This window comes from Molothrus ater, chromosome 2 (assembly GCF_012460135.2).
Source record: "Molothrus ater isolate BHLD 08-10-18 breed brown headed cowbird chromosome 2, BPBGC_Mater_1.1, whole genome shotgun sequence".
NCBI lineage: Eukaryota > Metazoa > Chordata > Aves > Passeriformes > Icteridae > Molothrus > Molothrus ater.
This window is the reverse complement of record NC_050479.2, coordinates 25,136,718-25,164,093: the sequence shown is the minus strand read 5'-3', so window position 1 is coordinate 25,164,093 and position 27,376 is coordinate 25,136,718. Positions and strand designations below refer to the sequence as shown.

At 42.7% G+C, this 27,376-nt stretch overlaps 1 protein-coding gene across 1 annotated transcript in view; it reads left to right on the top strand.

Moving 5' to 3' along the window:
- CARS2 (cysteinyl-tRNA synthetase 2, mitochondrial) overlaps positions 1 to 27,376 on the top strand; it is a 35,098-nt gene that overhangs the window by 4,284 nt on the left and 3,438 nt on the right. The window contains exons 3-13 of the mRNA XM_036380384.1: positions 670 to 787; positions 3,365 to 3,436; positions 4,000 to 4,105; positions 4,823 to 4,906; positions 7,336 to 7,465; positions 9,720 to 9,853; positions 12,814 to 12,881; positions 15,530 to 15,596; positions 20,040 to 20,178; positions 22,128 to 22,251; positions 24,205 to 24,303. Coding sequence (XP_036236277.1) covers positions 670 to 787; positions 3,365 to 3,436; positions 4,000 to 4,105; positions 4,823 to 4,906; positions 7,336 to 7,465; positions 9,720 to 9,853; positions 12,814 to 12,881; positions 15,530 to 15,596; positions 20,040 to 20,178; positions 22,128 to 22,251; positions 24,205 to 24,303 — 1,141 coding nt within the window. The remainder of the gene's footprint in view (positions 1 to 669; positions 788 to 3,364; positions 3,437 to 3,999; positions 4,106 to 4,822; positions 4,907 to 7,335; positions 7,466 to 9,719; positions 9,854 to 12,813; positions 12,882 to 15,529; positions 15,597 to 20,039; positions 20,179 to 22,127; positions 22,252 to 24,204; positions 24,304 to 27,376) is intronic.

The window sequence follows — 27,376 nt, the reverse complement described above, 5'->3', positions numbered from 1 at the left end:
GCAGCAGCCCTCTACAGCTTGTATATCCATCAATCTATCAGCATTAAATACTCTGCTTTGTGGTAAAAGCCCTGAATAAATTTCAGAATAACTTTTATTCTCAAGTGTAAATAAAACAGAATAAGCTATAGAGCATCTACTCTTTGCTATCAGAAAAGATCTGTGGTGGTCTATGAATGAAATACTTTATTGGTGGATGGTATCTGTTGTTACTCAACCCTAAGAAAAGTTAATTTGAATCCTGCTTTATTTCTCCCTGTTCTTTTGCTGCATGACTTTTGAAAACCTGTTAGGATATACTAAGCCTAAGGGATGTATTTCAAGAATATCTGATCTCTGTGTCTCATTTTGTCCTGTTGGCTTTGAAAGAGTCTCCCAGCTCCTGTAGCTTGTGATACCCTTTGAATAAAGAGATGCAACAAAAGAAAACACTCAGAAAATCTGATGTAATGTGTCACTAATGCCAGAAGAGGGTAGGCCAGTTCAAGAGAAATTTGCTTGACTTTTGTGCAGGTAGCAACTGGTTTTGGAAAAACACCTTATGTACTGAAGATCTTCTCATTGCAAGTGTTGGGATTAATTAGATTGTCCCTGTGGCTGTTGGTTATTTTTGTTTTAGTTTATTCTTACTACTGCATGTTCAAAAGCTCGTGTTTCTTTCTCTTCCAGCTCCTATGTTAGGTTTGATATAATTCGAAGAATAATGACAAGGTTTTTTGGAATTGAAGTTATCATGGTGATGGGGATCACAGATGTAGATGACAAGATAATAAAAAGAGCCAATGAGGTAGGTGTGTGCTGCAGTCTTTGACTAACCTTTTGGTATTTTCTAAGCTGCTTATATAGGAAAATTAACCTGGGTTTGGGGTTCTTTAGTTATGTTTGTTTTAATTAGTAGGTAATTCTTGTTGAGATTTCTGGTCCCCTAGTGTGGCTGTGATGGGTCTGGGAGTGAGGAGGGCTGAGTGTCGAGAGCTGGGGAGTAAATGGGTACAGAGCTGTGTGATGGGGAGAGGCAGAGAGGACGCTGCCTTACAGCACCCACAGCTGGGATTTTCCTGCCCTCTCCCCCTGCCTGAGAAGCTGGAAGGGAACAAAAGCCCTGTGTAAATCCTCAGCACAGTGAAACTATCCCAAAGCTTAGCAGCCAGAAGGGCTCTGGGTCAGTTCTGGAGAAGTGTTGTGTGCCGTGATCATGCAGGGCAGCACTGTAGGTACAGCACTGCCACGTGGGGCAGAGGGCAGTTCCTGGAAGGTGCCGAGCACCATCTAGCTGCAATGTCAGCACCTTGGAAAGCTTCACCAGGCCTGGCTGAATTTGTCACCCACAGGAAAGTTAACATTGTGTGTACAGGTAAGTCTTGATAAGACTGGGGCTGTAAGTGGTTCTTGGCAGAATTTTTAATATGACCTTTTTTACCAGATTAGCTTGGTGAATGATTATTTAAATAACTTTTTTTAAATGGTTTTAAAAACACTTTTTGAATCCTGAAGCACTGAGTGTATTCTGTGTTTTTATTCTGCATTTTGAGTCCTTTTGTTTAATTTGATTTTAGAATCTGTAACTCATGTCTTTGGGATCATAAGTGAATGTGTGGGATTGAATTGCAGTTGCAAGCTTTAAGATAGTTTCTTGGAGCCAGAGAATTTGACAGCTGTTCCTTTTACTTATCTTTAAGTAAACAGTTACTTTCTCAGTTAAATATAGGCCCCTGCATTCAAATGAATACTAGCAGAAATATGTCTGTTCCCTTAGTCCATTTACTTGCAGTTTTCTAAGGCAGTAAACAATTCTAAAACAAAGAACCCCCCCCTCCAAAATTCAGGCGTATTAAATCCATGTTTGCATTTTAAATTTTTTCCTTATTGTCAGAACATCTTAGAGATTTTGTGTTTGAGGAGGGGGAAATAACATGTTCTTGAAAGATGTGTTGCTTTACTACATTCTTTGGTTCTATGAAGTCATCTTTTCTTGGCTTTTTTTTTTCTGACCTTTTGAAGTGTTTGCTCAACCATTTGTTTTGGATGGCCAGGGTCTCTACCTCAGTAGCCTGCTTTTGTTGTTGGAACCTGAAGCATTACAGTGGTAAATCAACATGTCTGAGCTTGTTCATCATTCTCTGGTGGGGTTCATCTTGAGGAAACCTCAGAGTTGGGTACTAGTTGATGATGAACGTGCTGTATGCCATCAGTGGCCCTTTGAGAGAGAGATGAGTCTCTTTGTGCGTTGAACATGGGAGGAAATTCACCATCTCCTTTCTGGAGGCACCTTTGTTTCTTTCTTGATCAAAGCAGCAGCTAAGCTGTCTAGAGAGGTGAATCCAGTCACTGATCTGTAGGCAGAAGCTTGTCTTTGATTTTTGGTGCTGAGCATTGTCCTCATTTCATTGCTGCATGAACATTGTCTTCACCAGAACCTGCTTTGTCCAGGAGTTTGTACAAACAGTGGTACCCACCTGCTCTCTCAAAATCAGAACCCATAGAGATGCTCTAGTAGTGAATTGGAAGTGATGAAATGAGATTGATACTGTTAATGATTCAGTTACCTGCAAGGTGGAGACTGACAGTATGTTGTCTTCTCCCCAGTAGTTTGTTCTCAGAGAAGATGTAAAAGCATGCATTTGAAACACTTTGATACCATGCTTTTGCTTGCTAGGGCAGGTTCTGCTGTCATGCATCTTTCAATCCCTGGTCTCTTCTGAGTATTTGAGAACAAGTACCTTACCAGGTGCAAGTTCCTTTCCTTTTGGGTTGCATTTTCTCATCCCCTCTGCAAGAGGAACCTGTTCATGTCCCATGAATGAGAAGTGTAGAGAAGGTGCTTGAGAAATGCTGGACTTGGCGAAGCGTGGAACTGGCTTTCAGTATTGAGATCTATGAGTACCCATGATCTGCTGAAATAGCTTATTTTTCTTAATCACTGAAAATGAATATCTTGTCTCATCCTGCAAGTCTCTGATCTGTCTTTCTGACACATAGGTGGTATTGGTGTTTCCTGTCAGTAAGTTGAATGGTTTTTATGTCCTGTGTATGGTAGTATATTTTGTCACTGGAAATGAAAGACCCTCTCAAGAGGAAAATAATAAGAGAGGGAAGGAGTTTATTATTTTAGTCTTTGGTTGCTTTCTCTTAAAAGAGATATATTAATATTTTGTAAATTAAGAAGCATAAATGAAATACTACTTCTAAGTTATTTATAATTTATATCTCCTCTCTGTCAATGTTAGATTAATAAGCCTTTCTGACTCTACCTTGGGGCCTCTCTAAGTCTTCCAATTAGCTATTAGCTGTCTGAGAAAAGATTGCCATATTTTATATCATTACTCTGAGTTATGATTTGCCAATCTGCTTCTCTTTTTTTCAGATGAATATATCGCCAGTAGCTCTTGCTCGTATTTATGAAGAAGACTTTAAACAAGATATGGCTGCCTTAAAGGTACAAACACTCAAGATTCTAAATTTAAGAGTATTTTCTAAGAAATTATTTTGGTAAAGAATCTGGTTTTGAGAGTTTGATCTGAAAAAATAAATTTGTTGCTTGGAAACTGAGTGCTGATTTACTTTTCATTCTTCTGGAATGATTTTGCACACCTTTTGAGTAAGGAGATGTGGGGAGAAGCAATCCTGAGCTTTGGAATGAGCAAATGAAACTTTGTAACAGTTTTTTTCCATATTCAGTAGATCCTTGATTCACAGATACTACTATAATGCAGAAACAGCCTGATTGAAAGCACAGGAAACATGAAATCTTCTTTCATTGATTTCAAGTGACTTTGCTTCTTGTCTCCCTGTCAGAGGCAGAGAATGAGCCACTGGGAAAATCAGGGTTTATCTTTGCCACCCCTCTGTGTGTATTATCTTAAATACTACTTATGAATTTTTTATGATACTTGCAACTTTTTTTAAAGATACAATTGAGAAGAACGTTCTTTTATTTTGTTTCCTAGAATGAAGGAACTCATTGGCAGTGTGTTAATGCAATGTTAATCTTTCTTTAAGGTCCTTCCTCCTACAGTATATATGAGGGTGACTGACAATATTCCTCAAATAATTTCCTTTATAAAAACAATAATTTCCAGTGGACAAGCTTATGCAACCTCGCAAGGTAAGACTTTGAGCAAGGCAACTCCTTGTTCAGCACATGAATAGGAAGTCACTGCTCTTAGTAATCCTGTTTTGGAATCAGATGAGATACCTTGTGCCAGGCTTTCCTTCTGTTGCTTAACAGGGTGTGAGTGAATTGTTTGTGATGACATGAGTGGGCAGAACAACTATTACTCAATTTCTAAATTAAATGTAGCTCATTATTTATTATAATTGTTTACTGTAATAAACTGCTGTCTAAACTCCTTGGGGAAGGCCTGGCCTGGTTTCTCTAAGAAAGCTGGGGGAACCTCTGAAGAGGAGCTGTGTATCTCCTATGTGCTGTAGAAGATGTGTCTGCAAAGCAAAATGTGTGGGTTTCTTTTTTTAGCAGAGCTGGTGGTTGTAGAAGAATTCAAGTGCATTGTAACTGGACTAGGTGTAGCTTGAGTTGCAGTAGGGGAGGGGATTGCTGGTTGTGCATGGGCAAGGAAGAGCCTGGGAGATCCCCAGAATTCAAAGTTATGCTTTGGGCAGAATGAGTATGTGCACAGAAGCTACTGAAAAACTGGATAACATGGGAACATCTGCTACTACTTTTGCCATATTTCTAAATTTCTAAATCAGAATTTCAAATGGGAGTGGAAGAGCGCTTTGTTTTGCTTTCAGTGAAATGTTATCAAGTTCTCATCAATGTGCTCCATCTTTGTTATTCAACTAAACATTTCTTTTGTATTAGGCAATGTTTATTTTGATGTTAATTCCTGGGGAAAAAGATACGGAGTGTTAACTGCTATTAACCCTGATACCCAAGATGAAGCAGGTAAGTTCGTGGCATGAGCTTGTTTGTGTTAATGCATTGTTTGAATGCATTTTGCATCTATGTGCAAACTTTCATTCAACAGTCTGAAACAGTTTTCTAACCCATTGTGTCTAGCTAAGTTTCTGGTTAATTAGGATTACAGTGCTTTCATAGTTATTTTTTGAGGCACTCACTGTTGCCAGTGCAGGAGGAAAATTGGGTTTTCTTCTTCCTTTTGTCCTTCCCTCTATACCTTTGTTCTGGTACCTTAGAACAATTAGGATTCTTAAGCAATTTTAATTAAATACTTGGCAGTGGTACATAGAAACTTCACACTGAGGTGGTGTTCTTGCTGTTGCAGTAACCAGCAGTGAGGTACTCAAGGGAAAACACAGGGAAACCTCACCTACCATGTTCTTGTTGGGGCAGTTGCACTACTCTGAAGTTAACTAGATTAATTGCTTCCTTCATTACTTGTCACTGGGCTAAGCATCCTCTGTGTGAGGGCGAGCAATCTCTTCACAGGCTGTGCTAGAGCAGGCCTGTACCCTGGGCTGTGGAGATTTTGCTCCAGTTCCTGCTTTGCAGGATTGCTGAACCTCTGTTTAGCAGGGTAGTAAGGGTCTGATCAGGTTTCTGCATCAGAGAATTTGATTCAGGTCTTCTACATCCTTTTGCAAACTAAAGTAAACAGTATTTCATCATTAAAAAAAAATCTGTTTGTAATTACTGAAAATGCCTTGGGGGCTGATGCTCAGGTGCAGCCAGAACTTCTCACAGCTCTGCTCTGGAGTTGTTTCAGCGTTACGGCGCACAGAGGGAATGCATCTTGTCAACAGTTACTTAGAGGTAATTACTGAGTGCAGAGAGCCAGCTCCTCCTGGGCTGCACAGGGAGGAGGAGCATTGCCAGCAGCTCAGTGGAGGTGGTCCTTCTCTGCTCAGCACTGGTGAGACTGCCTGGAGTGCTGGGCTCCCCAGAACAGCAGTGGAGAAAGCCAGCAAGGGGTCACAGTAATGATGAGGAGCATCTTTCATCTCCAAATACTGGAGCATCTTTCATGTGAGGAAAAGCAGACAGAGCTGGACCACTGAGCCTGGAGAAGAGAAGGCTCAGGGGAATCCTACCCATGTGTACTCATACCAATGGAGTAGAGCAGATGGAGCCAGGCTTTTCTCTGTGGTGCTTGGTGATGGGACAAGAGGCACTGATCACAACTTGAAACATGGGAAACTTTATTTAAAGCCAAGAAAAATCCTTTTTACCCTGAGGATGGTTAACACAAACCATGTTGCTCAGAGAGGCTGTGGAGTCTCCATCCTCAGTCAGAGCCTAACTGGACACCATCCTGGGCAGCCTGCTGCAGCTGCTCCTGCTCTGAGCAGGGGGTTGGATTAGGCTGTCCTCAGATGTGCCTTCCAGCCTCAGATGTGACTGACTATGTGTTTTACCCTGCTTCCCCTCTAGTCACAGCTGAGTGCATTCTTATTTCTAAAGATTTTGACACTTGTTTTGCTTAAAACTGAGATGTTGAAGTGTGCTCTTTTATAGCAGTACACTCAAAAAAGGGCAGAAGAGGGTTGGAGTCAGCAGATCCTGGTCACTCAGAACTAGGGATCTAGTGAAAGAGCCCAGGTGAAGATTCAGTGGACAAAACTAGGGTTATATTTCTGTATCTTTAGTTCTTAGGAATTTTGAGTTGTATGATTCTAAAAGTGAAGCCATGTATTTGTCAGAAATAAAGTCCAGAGTCCAGAGCCCTGTTCTGTGGCTCCTGACAGGGGTTGCTGTGTGTTTGACTGGAGGTTAGGAGTCAGCAGATATGAACAGTCCTGCAGTATTGTAGCAAAAAGGACTGCATCTTTGGCAATGTAGTGAAGGAAGGAACAAACATAGCTGTGAGGAAACCTTTGTAGAAAACCCATTGCTGAAAACAGTAGTGATAAATTGCTACTGTCCAAGAATAGTTTTGATTCTTACCTCTGTGCACTTCTTTGTTTTATAAAATCTAAAACACAAAGTAATTGTGTCCCAGAGAAAAAATTGTGGGGGTTTATGTTTGTTTGTTTGTGTGGTTTGGTTTGGTTTGGTTTTATTACCTTTTCTGCTATAGTGCAGTCAATTTGTCCTGGGGAAACTGGCTGATATGTAACTAAATGAATGAAAAATAAGGCAACCAGGGAAGGATAAAAGGACTGATAGGGTAGGATATATTAAGGAATCTTGAATCCATCTTTGTAGCTTGTCAAAATCTATTTCAATATTCCAATATTTCAATATTTCAATTTTCCCCTGTGTGAGGGGGAAGAGAGGGAAGTTGTAGTGAAAAGAAGTTGATTGAAGGGGATTAAAATCAGAGTAGTTCACTAAATACACATTTCCTCTTGCTTTCATTGGTCATTTTTTTTCTTTGAGACATATCCCATTAACAAATCACTTATTCTTGCCAGCTGATTCTGACAAACGACATGGTAAAGATTTTGCCCTGTGGAAGGCTGCCAAGCCTCAAGAGCTATCTTGGAATTCTCCCTGGGGAAAAGGACGACCTGGATGGCACATCGAATGTTCCACAATATCAAGGTCAGATTTCTTGGATTTTGATAAATCTAATGCTATTTTTCATTTTCAGTCACAGTACAATGGTAGCAGCAGTACTGAAATTGTTTTCTGACAGTAGGTAGCACTGGTTTTAATGTGACCATTTTATAGAACTTGGGATGTCACAGGTGGCCCAGATAAACTCTGCTTCACCTTACTGTCACAGCTGCCTCGATGTTTTGGCACCTTCTCTAGAGTCAGACTTGGTGCTTAAAATATGGCACACGGGATCACACAGCCCATTAGCAGTCTGTGGACTTGAGCTGAGTAACCAAAGGTGTGGTGAAAGTTATGGTACCTCTTCCATTCACTTCCCTTCCACTTCTAGCAGTCTCCATCAGTCCTAGTTCAGGATATAGGTGTCAGGAGGACAGGGTGTGGGATTACAGCTTGATCTATGAGATCTTGCTGGCCTTATCTTAACAGCAGCTGTGGATGTTCATGCTCATAATCAAAGTGTTATTCAGCATTCTTGCTGAGTAGCGTTTTGCTGGCACTTGGTTTGATGTAATTTGCTCTTAATTTAAAGTTTCATTTTCACCACAGGAGAAAAAGGTCTTCTCTCCTTGAAGATTGATAGTGTACTTAGTTTTGCATTAGTCTCAGATCTTTTTTTGGAAGCTAATAAGAAATAGTTTAGATCTGACCTTGTTCAGCTTAAGTTTTCAGCTACAGCTGAAAGAAGATGGAACCAGCTGCCTTAGGTTTTTCTTTTATATGCTTTTCTGGTGCACCTGGGATTGTTAGTCTTTTCCACCTGCTTGTGAAAAGTGTTTATAAGGGTGATTTTGTGTCTGTAAATAGTTTCAGCATAGTGAGGCAGCTCTTAAAGCAATCAAAGTGCACAAAATCATGCTGTGTTTGATGTACAACCTCTGACAGAAGTGCACAGATAAGAAATGCCAGTTACAACATGGCTTGTCTGCTAATGCAGTGCTGTTTATAGTCTGCATTTCTTTCTCTAAAAATGTATTTTGCTGAGGCTGGATGAGGCTCTTGCCATATAAATAAAAGACCCATGGAGAGCATGATTGTAGTAATCTTGGACTGTGAAAAATGGAGAGCTTACTTTGGTAAGTGACCTAAAACAATTTGTTGTCCCAGTCAGCTGCTGAAGGCCCATTTTTAAGCAATACTTAGTTGTCTGTTTTGCCAAATATCTCAAAGCACTTTAACTATGTTAGGTGAATTAATTTTGATAAGTCTGTGAATGAGGAGTCTCTGGTCTCTAGAGCAGCCCTGGAGAGGGAATCCCCTGCTTTGATCCCCTCAGGTCTGTCATTCTCTTCTCATTTTCCCTTGTGGTAGGTGAGTGGCTCCTCCTGTCCCTGTGCATTTGGCAGATCCATCTGTCACCTCTCTCCAGCTCTTAATGGTTTTGCTGGAGGAAACAGGAATTGCTCCTCTGTACAAGGTGGCACAAGGGGAGGTGAGGGTCAGTCCTGGGAAGATTTGTGCTTTAGCTGGTTTTGAAGCAGGCAGGAGCAGAGAAGGATGAACTTGGGAAATGGTGACAGCTGCTCTTTCTTCCTTGTCTCTTCTCCTCCTTGTCTTTTCCTCCTGTGCCCCAACAGCTTCTGCAAAGCCATCATGTGGCACAGTGTTAGCAGCGTGTTTTGTCTCAAAAAAGGACCAAAGTATTAATGTTTAGTCAGCTACCAGGATCACCTTGTTAAGGTGACATATGGGAGGCCTGTGTGTTTGTCTGTGGGCCTTGCATCTTTCCTGCTTGAGCACTCCTGGTTTCTGAGCAATTAAGGTTGACTCACATCCCTGTGAGGCTGTAAGTGTAAACTTTGTTTAACAGGCAAAATAAAGTTGCTAACCTGCCCAGCTTGACCTGACTGCGCACACTATTGTTTGAATTCTTACAGAAAAGGTACAAGATAAGGAAGAGTAATACCAAATTTATAGATGTAACTTGTTAGGTTTGCACATAAAGGCACCTGTCTGATGATGAAACTGTAGCAGAACAAGGAAAGGAGACATCCTATTTGCTGTCCTTTAAGGAATTGCTTCTAGTAAGGAGAAGTAATTGTGAACAGATATGGGGTCCTGTCTGTACAAGTTCTGCTGCAGTTTTGGTATCCAAGGTATGTGTAAAATCTTGTTTTAAAACTGCAGTTACTAAGTTGTACACTTAAATATATGTTGCTTCATCTTATTTTTATTTGCATTTCTTTTTACAAAAAGCTTTTGTGGTGTTTGCTTACTGATCAGGAAAATATTGTTACAGTGCAGTGTTTGGAAAGCAGCTGGACATCCATACTGGGGGAATAGATCTTGCATTTCCTCATCATGAAAATGAAATTGCACAGTGTGAGGTGTATCATCAGTGTGAGCAGTGGGGGAATTACTTTCTGCATTCTGGTAAGTAAAATATTGATCACTTGAGAGGCCTGTGCAAATACAATAATTTGGGATTTTTAAGTTTGGCATTTCATGCTGTGAGAACACATTACACTGCCTGGCATTGTGTAGGACTGCTCCTTGCTCCCTCTGCATAAAGGAGCTTCATTCAGTGAAGTTTGTGCTGTACAGTGCTTTGAACTACGTCACTGATGGCTCCAGCGCTGTTCCCATTGATGGAAGCCTTGGCATTTGTTCTTCCTGTTGCTGTCGTGCTGGTTCTGGATGGACAGCTGAAGTCAACAGAAAGTCAGATTCAAGTCTGCAGCCTCTCTTGCTGATTAGTATTTTGGGCAGGATGTCTCTATGAACTCTTGAAGCTGGTTCTGTGAATAGAAGAGTGGCAGAGTTAAGCCTGTGGTGCACTCTGGGAATTACATGAGCTTTCATTTTTATATATTTGTACTGTACGGGATGAATATTGAATTCTAGTTTCAGTTCCCAGTGTAGAGCCTGTTGTAAATCAATAGCAATTGTCCAGAGGCTGGTACATCCTCCAGGGTGTGCTTTGTTCCCAGGGTGCTGTGGAATCCACTGCACTTCCACTGAGATGCACTGGTTACTGCCAAGGGGAGCCTTCTGTTGACAAACCAGTGAATCTGGCTTTTCAAACTTGGAACTGAATCTGTAGGAGAAATATTTTTTGATACCAGCTAAATAAAGAAGAGTCAATTAAAAAAAAAATAAGGAGAACTTAATTCCAAGGGCAATTTTTACAGTGAAGTTCTCTAGGAGCTGACAGATTACATTCATTAAGTCAGAAAGAGTTGCTGGAGGATCATGGTGTGAATTATTTAGGGCAAATGAATCAGCTTCAGAAACAATTTATTCTGCTAACAGACTTCAGAATTTTAGCAGCTCAGAATTGGAGGAGCAGTCCCCATTAGAGGAAGAAAATCCCTGCACTGGGGATAAATCTTATAAGGACTTTATTTTTAGACTACTTGTACTCTGGGAAGAGCGCCAAATCAAAGTATGAAAATCCTTGTATTTTGTGTTCTTGAATGAAATCATTCTAAGTACTGAAACTCTTGGAAGAGGAATATTAATTCAAATTCAGATGGTACTGGTACATTTTTAGGAAAACACAGTCCAACTATTTTAAACTTGTTTGCCTGAAGTTAATTAAGTCAGTATTTAGGCACCTTTGCAAAAGAGAGAAAGTAATCTTAGCCAGGCTCTTCCCCTTCTCCCAGGAGAATTTTGGCTGTGGGTTTTACTTGAGTCCCAAGAGCTGCAGGTGTCCAGTTGTGTCTGACAGCCTGAATATGCTTATTGAGTGTCCCAGGTTTAATGATGCACTGGTGAAAGTGGCCTCACCTGCTGGCAGACAGGACAGACAGTGAAAGCAAGGTTTTTTGTCATGGGTAGCTGCTCTAACTGGTTCTGCACCCATGGATTTTTTGATTCATTCCTACTCTCCATAGAGTATGTTGTACAAAATGAAATTTTGAGTAGGTCAGGATAGGACTTCACATGGTGAGTTCCTGTTGCTTTGCATCATTATCAGAAATAGCTGAGGAGTGAAACAATGAGCTTTTCAGGTCCAGTTATCAGGCCTGAGCTTGTTGTTTTCATATCCAGATGAGTGTAATGGGGATTTTATCTACTTGTGGAAGCAAGAGGGTTTCAGGCAAGGCTGCAAAGCAGCTCTGTGTAGCAAGTAGCACAAAATGCAGACAGCTGCATGGGTTGCTGAGCAAGAAATGCCACTTCTGTCACCACTCATAAAAGCAGGAGCATGATCGTATGTTGTCCTTGCACTCTGAGGCACTGGTAGCCCTGGGCTGCCAAATGTGAAAGAATGCAGTACTGGTAGGGTATTACAGAGCAAGAGAAACTTATGCTTAAAAATCTGCCTCAAAGTATGAATAAGTGCTAGATGCTGCAGGTCACAGAAGTGCCTAAAATCTCATGTTAGTTGTGGGTGGTTGGTAACTTACAGAATTACTCTTTCATTAGAAGAAGTCTCTTAAGGCTTTTAATAGCATTTCTGAAATTATGCTGAGTAGTCTTTCAGTGGCAGCATGTTTGCCATCTCTCTGGTGCTGTGAATAATTGGTGTTTTCCAGCAGTGATGCTGCCATGGCTCACATGGATGAGACCTCTAAGCAGGCAGCCTCAGGCTATACTTCTCCTGTCTTTCTTCGACAGAGCTTTCAGTCCTAAAGCCAAGCTCTACATACTCTTTTAAATGCAGTGTTACTACCTTTTTCCTGTGCTTCAGCCCTGCAAAGCAGTGATCTGTGTGACTCTTCAATGTTCTAGCAGTGCTCAGAGGTCACACTTCAAAACAAACTAATTCAAATTAGATATTGTAGCTGCATCACTCCCTCACCCTGCTTTTTCTCAGTCTCACAAGTCTGGAGAAGTTGAGAATCTGTAGAAAATTCATTTTGCATTTAAGATATTTTGAACCAGTGCTTTAAAACTTTGGGGTAAAAAAATAATGTTAACAGCCATCAGCGAGTAATAAGTACAGAAGATGAACTTTTAAGGATTTTTTAATGCTAGATCACTGGAAAATATTTCTTAAAATACTTCTGAAAAATCAAGAGTAACAGATAAAGTACTTGTGAAGCCTGAAACTATTTCCTTGCTTTTTTTTATCAGTTTATTGTCAATTCTGAGCAGGGGGACTCATGGTGGTGGTGGGTGGTTGTTTTTTTTTTTTTAATGTTTTAAATGACTGTGTTTTAAAATCCACCCAGTGGAAGTTTTGAGAATGGAGACATGTGCAGGACTGTAGGCAAAGCTTTTGAAACGTGTTCCCTATTACATTGAAATGTTTGGCATGTATCCATCATAGCATATGCTGCCTCCAACATTTCCAGTGTCTCAGTGCAGTCTTTCTCATTTGCTCCCTATTCAGAAGCACGCTTGTTTATCCTGATTAATTCAGGTTTTTTTTTTTACTATAGGGCACTTGCATGTTAAAGGAAGTGAAGAAAAAATGTCAAAGTCATTAAAAAACTACATAACAATTAAGGTAATTTCTTTGTTTGAATTGAAGCAATTTTTTAGGTTTGTAATATGTAAATATTAATCACAGCCCTCTTTTGAGAAAGCTTTGGAGTGTGGGCTTGTGCTGCAGTGTTTCTCTAGTACTGATGTATCTGTTTATGTGGATCTGGAGATACCTGTTCAGATTCATGGTTTGCTTATAGCAATGGATCTTGCTGAGCTGAGAGTGTTTGTGCCCAGTACCAGAATCCTGCACTGTACATATGTGGCTGGACTTGACAGTCTCAGGGGTCTTTTCCAACTTGAATGATTCTGTTCTGTAGTGATGGGTTCTCATCAGTCTATCCTTAATAATGCTTTGAAAAAGCATGGACACAGAAAAGAATGGATGTTTTTCTTAGTCCTTCTTTAGGTGAAATGGGACATAGTGTCATTGTTTTGTCAGGAAGTTGCTGAGGATCCTGAACCACGCTGTTGCAGCAGTCTCTCCCATTACCTTTTATATGGTGACCTTGCTGAGGCACAGAAGCTTTGCCTTTTGATACCCACGAGCCACGTGACTGTGTGATATTTCACTGTGTCCCCAGGTCTTTGGTGTGGCCCAGAGCAGGGTTTCTCTGCCAGCTGTGTGTGCTCCAGCTGTGCTGGGGTGGCTCCCAGGATGGCTGATGCCTACTGCTGGCATAGGGTGATTTCCTTCCTTTAGACAAAGCTTGGGAAACTGCTTTGGCATATGTGTTCCCCTTTGCCCTCTTGGAAAAAATTAATTAAAATCCCTTTAAAATGAAGTTCAATATTAGCTGCTTTATTCCTAAGTCTTCTGATGCTGTCTGGGGACAGTTAAGCCCTGTTTTCCTGGAGCTCACAATTTTTACAGAAATCTCATGTCTCAGCAGATGTTGAGGACAGGGTGGAGAAATGACCACAAATTCAGTGCATGGAGTTAAAAGCAGCATATAAAAATGTTCCTCTCCATGTCCCCCATGATGGCACAGCTTGTGTTGAGGAAACAAGTGTTTCTGGCCTGTCTCTCTTTCCTTGTAGGTCCCTGCTTTTCATGTCTGCCCTTACACATGGGTAACAAGTATTAATCTTTCCTGAGAAGTGGTTTTCAATCCAGTGAAACGATTTTTTCCTGTGCAGCTGCCTTACACCTTGAAAGTTAAGCCCTACATGGAAGGTTTTATGCCTGTGCCCAAAGAGGGCAGGTCTGTCCAGGATCTTCCCTTGGTCCAGCAGGTTGCCATCTGCATCCCAGGCTGTCACCTGGGCACAGCAGCCCAGCATTCTCTGCATCCAGCTGCCCTGTTTACCTCCCCTTGTATCCTACTCCAGTTTTTTATTTCCTTTTTTTCATAGCTAATTAAAAAAATAAATTAATTTAAAATTAATTAATTTAAAAAATTTAATTCTGACCCTGAAAATCAAAGAGATTGTGATAACACAGGGCCAAGCAAGCTGCTTTCAAAGAGTGGTGATTCTTCATCTGTTCTCTGTTTTAAAGGAAATTCAGAATTGTTTTTTCTAGTTTGGATGGTCCTTTACCAAATTTGAATTTATTTCTGTACTGTACTCATATTGTTCTACCTCTGTATATTAGTGTAAAGCTGCTGGGCATATGGGGTACTCATTTATATCCAGTTTATTTTAAAAACCCACAACAAACAAACACCCACCAAAACAATCAATACCACTGTTTCTTGATTGTGATTGCCTCAATTATTTCTATTTTCACTTGAGAGACAGCACATTGCTGATGCTTTTCCACTGTTCAGGCTGGTTTGGTCTTGTATCAGAAGACTATTTCAAAATGTGAGGTTTAAGCAAATAACACTTTCCATATTTTCTCACTTGTACTGTCTTCTTACTATTTTTGATTTTTGTGGTGCTTTAATGATCCTCACCAGTTTGCAAATTAAAAAAAAAAAAAAGCAGAAGTGCAATAGTCACAGTCAATCTACCACAGTGCCCAGCCTTGCTGAGAGCAAGGTTGGAAGTGATTGAATGTTTTATTAGTGTACCTTCCAAACATTTAAATAGTTCATTATACTGTTAATATATGTTAATTGTACTAGTAATAATACTAGTAGTTTACTGTTTACTGGAGTAAATTATTTGTAAAGCTAGACTAATATTTGAGTGGAGTTTATTAGGCTTCATAATTAACACAGATAACTCTTTTTATAGTGCTGGGATTTATCTTTGTTCACTCTCTGTGTTTCTTCATATTCTAGTCCTGCAGAAAAAGCACACTTATTTTCTTTTTCAAGAAATCTTTTTTTTTTTTTTTTTGTAAAGTTTGCAAAACTCAGGAGCTTTCCTCTGTGTAAGATTGTATCCCAATCTTAGTCTGATAATTTCATTTTGGGTTTTCTTTGCAAAGGTGTTTTTAAAGTGTATGTTTGATTGTACTTGCAAAGTAATTTTCACTATCTTATATTGGACATTGTGTGTGTATTTATATCTTGTATATATGTATGCACATCTGTCTTACATGGAATTGAATTTATTTAGTTTAGGTTTTAAAGCAGTGTTAGAGTTTAAAGATTTTATGCCTGTCTTAAATTGCAAAGATGCATTATTTTTCATGTTAGTTTGAAAAGCCAAGGGGTGGAAGAGCTCCTGAAGAAACTGATATCATACTAAAGCTGTCCTTTTGTGCATGGAGTTTAGGATTTCCTGAAGAGCTGTTCGTCAGATCAATTCAGAATGTTTTGTTTGCGTGGCAGATACAGCTCAGGTAAGGAGCAGCCCCTTCCTGCTGAGCTGTGCATGGCTTTCCCCACGCCTTTCCCAGTTTTCCCCACGCCTTTCCCAGATTTCCCCACGCCTTTCCCAGATTTCCCCACGCCTTTCCCAGTTTTCCCCACGCCTTTCCCAGTTTTCCCCACGCCTTTCCCAGTTTTCCCCATGCCTTTCCCAGATTTCCCCACGCCGTGCAGGTCCCTGCGGTTCCCAAATGCAGTGGATGGAAAGGGTTTGGTGGTGCTCTGTGGGGCTGCTCTTTGACTCACATTTAGAAAATTGTCTTTACTGAGCACAGTACATAACCATTCATTTAAATACCTTCTTGAGCTGCAGTTAGTTGTGACTCGTAGTTAATTGCACTTTTAATTAATGAATTCCCTCTGTCTCTGATTTGCGTCTGTTGTAGTTACTTGTATTGCAGTCACGATCAGCTGTTTTTGGAGATGTATCTAGATAGAGCTGTGGCTTATATTCCTGTAGAGGGTATGATGAGAGCTGGCTAATAATTTTTTATCTCCCTGCTGTGTTACCATTTTTGTCCTGTGGAGTTCCTGAGTGTTCAGGCAGTTCTGTGCAGTGCAGCTGGCTTAGACCAGCGCATGATAACCTAATGAACACCTTAGTCTGGCAGATCATCTCTCTGCTGATGGGGAGATTTTGTCAGCTTCCCTGGGTACCCCATAGTGTTTCCAGCAGGTAGATGCTACTTTGAGCTGGAAGAGGTTTTTGTATGTCTGTGTTCCTACCAGGTTATTGGGACCTGCCAAAAGCAGATGGTAGCTCCTTAACCATTGCTGGGTCACCTGGCTTATTGGCTGTCCTGGCATGGCAAGGGAATGGTGGAGCATGGGGCTGCAGCTGCTGTGGTGTTCCAGTGGGCCTTGGATAAAGCACCTGTAGCAGTGTGACTGTGAGAGCTGGCATGGCCAAGGCTCTGGGGCACTGCTCGTGCCTGCCATTGTGCAGTGTGCTGCCAGTCTTTGTAGTCGTGCAGTCATTGGACTGAGAAGTCTTTCTGCTTGTTCATACTGCTAACTGCCTTGCAGGAGCCACCCATGTGATCTTGCTGGTGGATCCTCCCTCTTCTAGGGCAGTTGAAGGCATCAGGAACTGAGTAATTGCAGTATTTCAAAGCATGGGATAGTAAAGAGAGAGGTGGTTATTAACTCCCCTTAAACTGTCACAGAAAGAGAGGGGTGCATCCAATTGAAGATCTGCTGCAGAGCAGCATCCTGTTGAGGCATGCAGTGGATTGGTGGCATGCTTGGCTGTTTTGGGGTGATGCTGCAGGGCAGTGGCAACTTGGCTGATTGTTTCTTTTAGGAGATGAAATACCTTGTGTACACTTAGGTGTCTCCCTGGCTGGGGGCACTTGGGAGTCGTGAGTAAATGTGTGTTTAAAACAAGAGGAAAGACTAACACCTGCTACTACTGTCATGTATACATGTTTGTCATGTGAGCAAGTGCTAAGTGTCTGGTAGTTTCTAACCTTGCCTCAGGATAAGGAATGGCACTGGAGCCCTGTAATGGAGAGGTGCCTGCAGGCTTTCTTCACTCCCTGTCAGCTGGCTGCCTTTGAGCCTGTGGTTTTTGCATTACTTCTAGGATAAACACTCCCCTGAGGCAGAAAAAGAGTGCTACCTGTCTGGATGTGGGTGGCTTTGATGAAAGGATATGGTGGTGTCATATCAGAGTATAAGCCAGTTGGCAGGTAAGGGTTGCTCAAAAGTCTGCACTTCCCACCTCCACCTTACAAGGCCATGTGCATTATTAGTTTCCCATAAAGAGCCAGAGTTGGTCTCTGCTGAGCCAGGTATTCACTGTGCTGCCTGTCAGCTTGTGTCCCTGCTGTCAATATTCACTTTGGTCTAAACATAACTTTACTGCACTCCTCATCTTGCTGTCTGCTCATATTTTTATTAGAGGTGAGATCCCAGGCACCTTCTTGTTTCTTAAAAGGTTTTTATAGCCTAGACCCATGGGTAATGGCTCCTACCACTCCTACCTGCCAAAGAAAGCCTTTCATAAAATCCAGGTTTGGGGGTCAGGTGGTACCACAAACATTGGATTGAATCTGTAAAAAAGATCTTTGTAGGCATGTGGATGAGGGCAGCTGCTGACAGCTGGGAATGGCTCATGCTTGATACTGTGTTTTCTTTGGCTTGGAATGGGCCTTTTTTATTGTCTGGGCTACCCCCCTGTCTCTGTGTGTGCTAACAGGCACAAATAGAGACAAATGTGAGTCCCAACTTCCCTAGCCTTGGAGGGGCAAGGGTTGAAAGGGGTGTGTGCAAGGAGGTGCACGTGTTTCATGGGTGTGGAGTCCCTTCCTGTGATGATCATTGTCAGAGGGAGGATAAAGCTGCATGCCTTGCTTGTGGGGAAGAGGAGAAAAGTTAGAGAGAAGAGACTTTTATCATCCATAGTGTATTTTTGTATGAGGTTCCTCTGCTTCATTTTCTGCCTCTCTGGTGGTGGGGCAGAGCTGCTCTGGGTGCAGCTGAGCTCTGGGGGCAGTGGGGATTATCTGGGCTGTCAGTGACAAAGGAGGGAAGGAGTGGGGAGCACAATGGTTTATAGGACCAGTGCTGTGCTGTGGGTTTGCAGTGCCTGCAGGCAGTGATTTAGGAGTATGCCCTGAACTACGGATGAAGAATGAACTAAAGTAGGTTTCATCAGGATAAACTGTTATCAAATATTCCTTGCAGAATTCTTGTAACCAGGTTAATCAGTTGAGTAATGCTAGTGTATATAAATGATCATTCTCACTGTCTCACTGTGTTGTAGAGGTGTATACACTGATCTTTTTGAAAACTGAGTAAGACTTGATTTAATGAAGCAGTAATGCAGATTTTTAATTACACACAAGTGAAAAATCTGACAAATACAGCTCCAGACTTACACTTTTGTTACACTGGGGTAAATCCTGTATAAAGTCTGTTTAAACAGTTAGGCTTCCTTGGGATTTAGGCTAATGGAAATGAGATTGGGTCTCACATCTGGCTGCTTTTTCCCTCTTACATCTGTCCTCTTGGTAGAACTGTTTGTTCTAAAGAGTCTGTCTGGGCAGCGCTGGGTAATTCTACAAAGCAGTTGGATGCACCATGGGCAGGACCAGAGGTGAGATTTCTGTGGAAGCTATGGGTGATGCTCAGTGCTGATGATACCAGGAGTATGCTGGCAGCTGTAGTTTGGATGTACCTTATTGCTGAGATCAGGAGTGCAGCAGTGAAGCAATGCTGCTCTGGCCATGGATGGCTCTGGTGTGGGGGAAGGAATGGGGGAAGGAATGCACTCAAACTTAGGCCTGTCCTAAGGACACAACTTCCACGGAGGTCTGGTGAGCTCTCTTATGTGGGGTCCAAAAGCTTTTCTACAGAAAATTGCACATTCCTGTACAAATAAAAAAAAAGCCTGTCGCTGATAGCAATTCCCAGTAAAAGTGACAGTGAGCTTGTCTGGCACCCCTGCACTTCACAGGGTGCTGGCAAGGCCAGGGGAGCCTGCTGAACTCCTGCCAGCAGGAGTGGACTCTGGAAGCTCCCAAGGTGGAATTGCCTGCCAGGGTAGGGTCTCCCTGAATGCAGTGGGGATGTCTGTGTGCATGGATGCCTTGTTAGTGGTAGGGCTGATGTTACTGTGGCTGCTGGAAGAGAAGCTCTGTAGGGTTCCTGTATGGCACATCTCATTGCAAAGTGGAGCTCAGCTGTGGATGCAAGGAATCATTTACCTTGAGGTTTTATCTTTCTTTCAGTGGCCATAAGAGGCTTTGATATGTGTGAGTGTGATGAATCCCATCCTAGACATGCCCTTGTGAATTTAAGCAATTTGTATTTTCTCTAAAAATAGCTTTCTCAAAGTGGTGTGGTCAGTTCAGCTTTGATGTTGTGAGGGAATTGTTCAGGAGCTAGACCACAAATTTTGGGTTCATCTAGATTTTAGATGCTGGTGAAGCAGCCCTTTAAGCAGAGTTGCTAGTGAGGGTTAGGCTTCTTTGGACATCTCCAAATACAGATTGTGCCTACCTAAACTAGAATTGGCACAAAATTAGAGATACATGTTGCCATTACTAGAACACTTAGAAGTATATTAAATCCTGCTGCTTTGAATTGATAATTTTGCAGAGAAATTCAAAAATGGAAAAAAATTCAAGTTAAAGAGTGATTGCTTCAGTAAACTTCCAGATTCAACTTTTTGAATCAGTTTGATAAGTGTTCCAGTAGGTTATACTTTGTCATATGTAGTGATTGTCTTTTATATTGATTTAATCCTCCTGGTGTGCATGAAGAATGGAGCTTTTAATTAAATGTGCAATTAATTGTAAGAAGTTTGCTATGCAAATAGTAACAAACTTCTCCTTTGTCTCCAAATACTGTTCCTATGTATGACAGACAACATTCTCTCCATCGTAATGCCTTGATTCCTTTTTTCTTAGCAGTAGAATTTAGTGAGGAGAGCATGGAAGATGCAAAGAACCTTCTTCAGGCAATCTCCTCATTTATTAGAGATGCAAATGCTTATATAAAAGGACAGCTGATGTGTGACCCTGTTAGAGAAGACATATTGTGGGAAAGGTAAGTGCACTTCCTGTATCTTAAAAGATTGTGATTATGTGAGCAGTAGTTGGCTGACAGACTCCTGTTTAAGAAGCAGGACAAGAAGGACTAAGCAGCAGTCCTCCCTCCCAGCCCAAAAACAAGGCAGGTTTTTAAAAAATTCTCTTTCTAGCCAGCTGTTTTTGCTCTTAGTCTGCTATCCTCAGTTCACTGTGGTTTTGAGATCTGTGTTACTTTTCTGGTGTGCCTGTCCTCACACAGTCTTTGCCCCTCGTGGGTGATGGAGGAGGCAAAGCTGTGGCAGTTGTGAGGCTCCCCAGTTGTAAGCAGAGCTGGGCTGTGGTGACTGGAGAAGAAAGAGGATGAATGGAGAGTGACACACCTTGGGCACCTGGATTTGTAATCAGGCTGGCTGGCACTGTGGTGTGCTGCAGAGGGGCTACTAAGAGATTGGCCATGGGCAGGGATGTCACAGGGCAGGAAGCAATTCCAATTGTTGTGACCTTGACAATGCTGAGGAGAATCCTTGGGAGTCCATTATGAAAACCAGATTATCTTCAGGACTGAGATGTGCTGTGTGCAAAGCTGAGAGCAGATCACAGAGTCAGGGTAGGAGGGCACTGAGTGCCCTGAAGCATGGTTAGTGCAGGCAGCCCTGGGCTGCACAGTCAGAGGGGAGACAGCCTGTGCTGTGGAGGTGAGAGGCAGCTTCTTGTGGCTCAGGCACCTCGCTGTTGGGGAAGCTTGTGCCTGCACTGACTGAGGGTTGCAAGGGGCATCGGAGCACATTACAGGAAAGTGGAGTTGCATTAATTAGCTGTGGTATTTGGCAAAAGCAAATCCTTCAGGCAGGAGGCTGCAGGAGATCTGTTGGTGCAAGATAAAGCTGAGAGGTGTGAGGAACTTGAAATGGATAATCAGTAGGGGATGTGTGGGAGGGCACAACTTGTGTAGTCCTAGGTGTAAAAACAACCAAAATGAAACAAAGCTCATAATTAGGGAAGTGTTAGATACTCAGTGGAGAGGGGTAAGGTTGCAGGGAAAAGTGTTAGGAAGAATGAATTAGAGCAGCAGTCATCCAGTATCTGAGGGGAGGTAGGCATTCCAGGCAAAAAAGTACAAAAACAGGTAAAATAAGGCCCAGGAGAGCCCCAGAGATGCCAGGACAGCTTGAGGTTCCCCTGTTCCTTGCACTGTTTTGGGAAATGGCATCCTTGGGGCAGTGCTGTCAAGCTCTGGTTCACCTGGCTGTGTGTGGGAGCACTCTGCCAGCAGCTGTTTGTGGCTCCCCATTTATCCCTGCTGCTCTCTCATCTCCCTCTCCAAGTGGCTGCAGCTGCTGGTTCTGTGCTGATCAGTGCTGGTTGCCCACTGGCTTTTGGTACTGTTACACAAATGGTCCTACTGGACCCTTCCATCTGGGCCATGGTGAGTGCAATCCCTTGGGACTGGGGTTGGGCTCTCCTGGGAAATGAGGAGGCAGTGCTTGGTTCTGAGTTGGATCCTGCCAGCAGGATTCCTGGACAGCCCCAGGACAGCTTCCTTGCCAGGCACTGGAGAGCTGCCTGTGATGTGTCTTTGGAAGAGAAGCATGCTGTTAGCATGATTAATGGACTGCTGGAAAAAAAAACAGAACTCAGTAAGATCTTTGATATGCTTAATATCAGTCTCATTTTCCATCTGTTTTTAAATGATTTAAGGCAAACTTTGCTCTGTTGTTGTTGGCCCCTCTGATTAGCCATGTATATTTATTGAATGGTTGTAACATTAGGATTTTGACATGCATCAAATTTTTCCCTTCACAGCAGAAAGATGTATTCTCCCTGATGAGTGCAGCACTGCCCATCACAGGACAGCTGGGAAGGAGATGGCAGTGTCCTTTCAGTGACTCCCTCTGGCTGAATGGCTGATGAATACTGCTGGCATCTTGTTTGTCTTATCTTAAATGTTACCTTTTCTTCTTGAAGGCTAGCCAACACAAAAGTAACCGTGAAGGCTGCGTTTGCAGATGACTTTGACACCTCCAGGGCTGTTGCAGCAATTATGGACCTCATTCACCATGGCAACAGACAGCTTAAGGCTGTTACTAAGGTAACCCATTAGGATACAGAGATCAGAAAATGACAGCTGTCCACTGTCCTACTGCTTAATGCAGACAGATTAGTTTATTGTTCACATAAGAAACCAGCAGAAACAAAGCTCCATAAATTTTTGACCTTAATGGAGCCCATTTGTCCTGACCCTATCACAGGAATTGTGCATGGCTATTGTTTTGTGCTCTGTTGTGTCCAGAGGATGTTTCTTTCCTGCTACCCTGTATTGCTTATACCTAAGCTTTTGGAAGTCCTGAGGCTGTTGTGACCTGCTGCTAATTTTAGTGCTGATTCTCTGTTCTTACACTGCTTCTTTGCTTAATACCCATGCACAGAAATTAAGCTAAACTGGGAAGGGTGTGGGGTGGTTGCTGCAGGAGCTTTGGCCAGCAGCCCCAGGTGCACTGGACAGTCTTGGTGGTGAGTTCAGTGCTGGGGACTGAGTGGCTTCTGCTGTCTTCTGTAACTGGCATCAGCACGAGTCTGTCTTCAGATGGCTTTTGGCAAGTTAAGACCCTGTTAAGATCTCTCATACTGACTCAAATAAAGAATCTGGTAAGGACAAGATCTGAGCAATAAACACAGTCTGAAGCACTTCTGGGTTCTCCATTTACCCACAGCTCCCTTTATCACTCAAGGCGAGCACCTCAGCCTTGTTGCTGTGCTCCTTGAGTACTGGTGTCATCATATTCACCATGTTTGTGCAGTGAAAGAAATGTTGTGTACGTGATAATAACTGGTTTTAAGAGAGAATTAACCTGTTGGTTTAGAAATCTTGCCTCACTCTGGTCTGGTTTTGGCATTGGCTTTCAATTTTGTCTTTAGCCTTATCTTTACAAATAAGCAAATCTTTACAGATTAGCCTTAGCCTTATCATTACAAATGATCTTTACAATCTGAGTGAATCCCTGACCTGAAACACTCTGCAGCAGGGATCTGTAATGGCATTGCCACTCCTAGATACAACTACCCCCATTTTGTCAGTCACTGCTTCTTCCCCCCGAATTCCTCCTGTCAGTTGTTTTGTTGAGAATGGGATGGGATATTTGTGGGGCAGCTGACTTGGATTTCTGGTTGAGGTGGTGGAGCTTTTCTGGGTACATCCCAGCTGTCTGGAAGTGTTCCCTCTTCATTACATGTGTAGTAAAGTAAAATTCCTTAAGAACTGTGAGTAAATCCACATAACTACTTATTCCTCTCTTTAGCCTTCCTGCTAAGCATTTCCCACCTTAGATGGCACACTCCTGCTCCTTTCTCCCAGTGGCCTGCTCCAGCTCCTCCCAGTTCAGACCTTCCTATACATTTTAGACTATAGCTTATCTCAGGCCTTAGTGAAGATGTCAGATAAAATCCAGTACCAGCTGCTGATTAGCTTGTGCATGTCATCACTCTTATTTTTTAGACAGGGGTTAGTCTCTTAAATGGCTCCTCAGTCTGTCATTTAATCCTTATTGTATTGCTGCTGCTGATTGCTGCTGCTACCAGGGCATGACAAAATGCCATACACTATCTCAAAGGGGCCTCCACATGGATCAAATCAATAAGATACTCAAAGAATTTGGTTTTAATCTTTTATATTATAGGTGTCCATGAATGTGGGATTTTGTTCTTTTTATTTTGTTTCCATACACACAGCCCTTTCATGCCCAGAAGTGCTATTTTTAGTTCTAATTTACTGCACACGTGTAATGTGTGGCAGCTTCTCACATCTCTTCTTGCTGCACAGGCTGGTGATCAGCTCTTCCCTTCCCTTGCTTACTTAAATCCCTTCCCTTTGTGCTGTGAGGTGCTTTTGTATCTCTGTAAGATTGCTTGTCTGGGCAGGTGTTCCTGATAGAGGTAGATCTTTATAATTAGTAGTAGTTTTCCCTTGTGGACTAAGCTGCAGAGAGATGCTGGGCTCTGTAATATGTATTGACTGGACAATCTCTTTTGAGTGTTTTCTTAACAGGATGCTGGATCTCCTAGAAGCTCTGTTGTGTATGGAAGCATTATTTCCTATATTGAAGGCTTTTTCAGTGCCCTTGGGATGTCCTTTGAGGAAAGACAGGTAATGAAATATCTCTTCTATGTGTTCGAGGATATGGTAGCAGCCCCAGTGTTTCATAGAGTGCTTTCTGAAAGCATGGGATGTAACAAAGTTATTTATGGTTTTAGTAAACCTTTCTGCACTGCTTGCACTTTCTCCTCTGATGTTTTAGGAGAGTGTACGAGCAGGTGGAACAAAATGGGGGCTTTTTAGTTCTTGGAGGTGTTCCCATGTGACTTCTGTACCAGTTTTGCTGTGGAAATGAAAGACTGAGGAATGAAACAAGAAAAAGTTAGCATTGGAGGCAGTTACATCGTCCTGTTATGTCTGGCTTTCCTCAGCTTTTTCTCTTCTTCCTGATGGTTGCATCCAGGGTGGCTTTGATAGCTGTGTGAATATTTGCAGTTGTGAGGGGTCCCACTCCTCTGCAGAAAGCCAGGGGAAGGGGCTGCTCTGCCTTGAGCCATGGGGAGGATGTGGGGAGGGGAGGACAATGAGCTTACATAACTAGTTCTTGGAAAGATAGGAATGGGGAGAGGGAAAAAAAAGGAGAGAACAGCTCAAAGCAAAGTACTGAATGGGAAGAAGAGTCATCAATATGGGGGTGATATCCCAATGTATGGAAGCATTTAAAATGACACAAGGTGTTGGAGAATAGCAGGGTGTTCTTTGCTCCTCTCCTGCTCAAATATGCAGCTGAATGCAAAGCAGTGGAAAACTTTCTGTAGAGAAACTGTTCTGCAAAACAGAACAGTTATTTTGGGGAGGGGGACAAGAGAGTAAGAAAATGTAACGTTATTCATCCTTTGAAAATCAGGCAGTATAGTGGTAAATGTTTTTATTTAGTTTGCCTCCATGGATTTTCTCACAAAATTTCTTTCAAAACAGTGTCTGGATGTGATTTGGCTGTGTGTTACTCCTCACAGCCCATAGTTTGCATGTTAATTTTTAGTGGCATACTGAACATTTACATTTTTTTGTTAGCTGGATGGCAAAGTCATTCCTCCAGATTCCTCTGGGCTGTCTGTATGCAGGCATCTGCTGCACCTATATTTTTGCTGAAACAAGTATCTGAATGCTTTTCTTTGTTTTAGGCTGTGCTAGTCCCTTTCTCTGTGTGGCAGGAGGATCAGCAGAAGATGCTGGTCTGAGATAAGCAGGAAGAAAGGAGCAGCTCATCAGACTCCTCTCTGTTCCTCTGCTCTTTCACCTTGCAGTAAAGGAATCTGTCAAAATCTTCATCAGAAAGGTCCATGGGCTACCACAGTTTAGTAAATAAAATGGTGTAGGAGTTGCTCCCTGACTCTGAGACCAGCCAGAACAGCTCAGCATCCAGCCTTTCATGCCTCTTAGCCAGGTAGCCCCAGGCATGCAGCTTGCCAGGAGCAGTCCCTGACCACAGTGGGTGCTGCCACGTGTGGGAGAGGGCTGCCTGGCCTGGACACTGCTGTGCTGACAGTGCAGAGGATACAGGCAGCAGTGTTTGGGCCCCCTTGTTTGGATGTTTGCATGTAGCCTGTGGGTCTGTCTTGCTCCTGAGCTGGGATTCATCTCAGCTAATCAGCCTAATGTAGCTGCCTGTGCTTCTGAAGTATCAGTGGGGATGCTAAGGAATGGCTCATCTCAGTCTGGTGGCTGTATTAATAAGAGAGCCTGTCTCTCTCTCTGCATTGGCAAGAGAAGATCTTATCCACAGGGAGGTAAGATGGATCCATGTGGAAAGGTGATGAGTGAAAACCATTGTGCCTGCTTTAGAGCTGGGAAGCTTTTGCTCTCCCAAAGAGTGCAGTGTTGAGTGTATTGCAGGTGCAGCTGGGGCCAGTCTGTCGAGTAAGAAAGGGCCAGAAATTTGAGATCAGCCCTGAGAGGTTGTTTTATGTGGCAGACTGGTTCATCTCCTAAAGCTGCTCTTCCTTTTGAAGGCTCTAACTCCAGTAGGTGCCTGGTTTGACCTCTTTCAGTGGTGTTTCTAGAGGCATGTTTCTTGCTCCCATCATTGTGGCTTTCCCTTCTGTATTTAACTATTTATCCTGCCACAGGTTACTGTGGAGTGTTTCTGACACTTAGATTTATTACCTTTTTCAATCTCTTAAACTTCTTTAGTATGGTTACATGTTTTGAAAGCTTGAGGAATTCACTGCATTTCACACTCTTATCTTCAATAGCTTCCCCCTCACTTCCTCCTCCTGCTCCTCTTTTTTGTCTGTGACCTCTGAAGCTCTGCTCCCTTTCATTTCCATCCTGCTGTTTGGTGACTAAACCCAGACCCTTCTGACTTTAATTACTCAGCAGCCCTTCTGCTCCCAGATGATGTTGCTGCCAGGAGCTTTGCCCGTGGCCTTGGTGTGCTTTGTGCTCCCACTCTCGTGTCCCAGTGATAAAACACTGCGGTGAGGTTCTCTTGTTTCTTGGAGGTTTTTCCTTTTCCTCCCCTTGGGAGTTTGCCTCTAATGAGAAACAGAGATGGTGTCTCTGCCAAGAGCAAGACCAGGAGCCTGGCTGTGCCAGTGCTGAGGAGTGGCCTTCCTCTTCAGCTGACTGCCAAGCTCCCATCCTGGCAGCTGTTGGAGCAGGACTGAGTCTGTTCCTTTGCTGAGCATTGACCAGTGAGACTCCTGCCAAGCCAGAGGAGGCCAGGGAAGCTTGGAAGTGGCTGAGGGGAGGAAGGCGCTTGGCTGCAGCCAGGAAATATCCATGCCCTGGGTGCAGTAGCTGCTGCTTCTCTCAGGTTTTTTTGAGTGGCTGAAACTTTGGGTAATGTGGATCAGATGAAAGTTCTGTGGATTTGGGAAGGGTTTCTAAAGATGAAGGGAGAAAGGATAGGATGGACTGGAGACTTAAGGGCAAAATACTTACTTTTCCTGGTTTGTGTTTCCTGAAGGAGGTCTGGAGCTCAGACAAAGTAAAGGGCTGATGTGTTCTCTGTCTTTGGACTTCTAGAGCCAAGGAGCTGTCTGAGCTGGTGGCTAGGCTTCCCTTGCTGTGTTGGATTCCTGTTGCCAGGCCTTTCTTTACATTAACTTGTCAGATCCCTTTTTAAGTTACGTACGTTTCTGGCGTATCCGGGGTTTCCTGTGGAGATGAGTTCCCCACT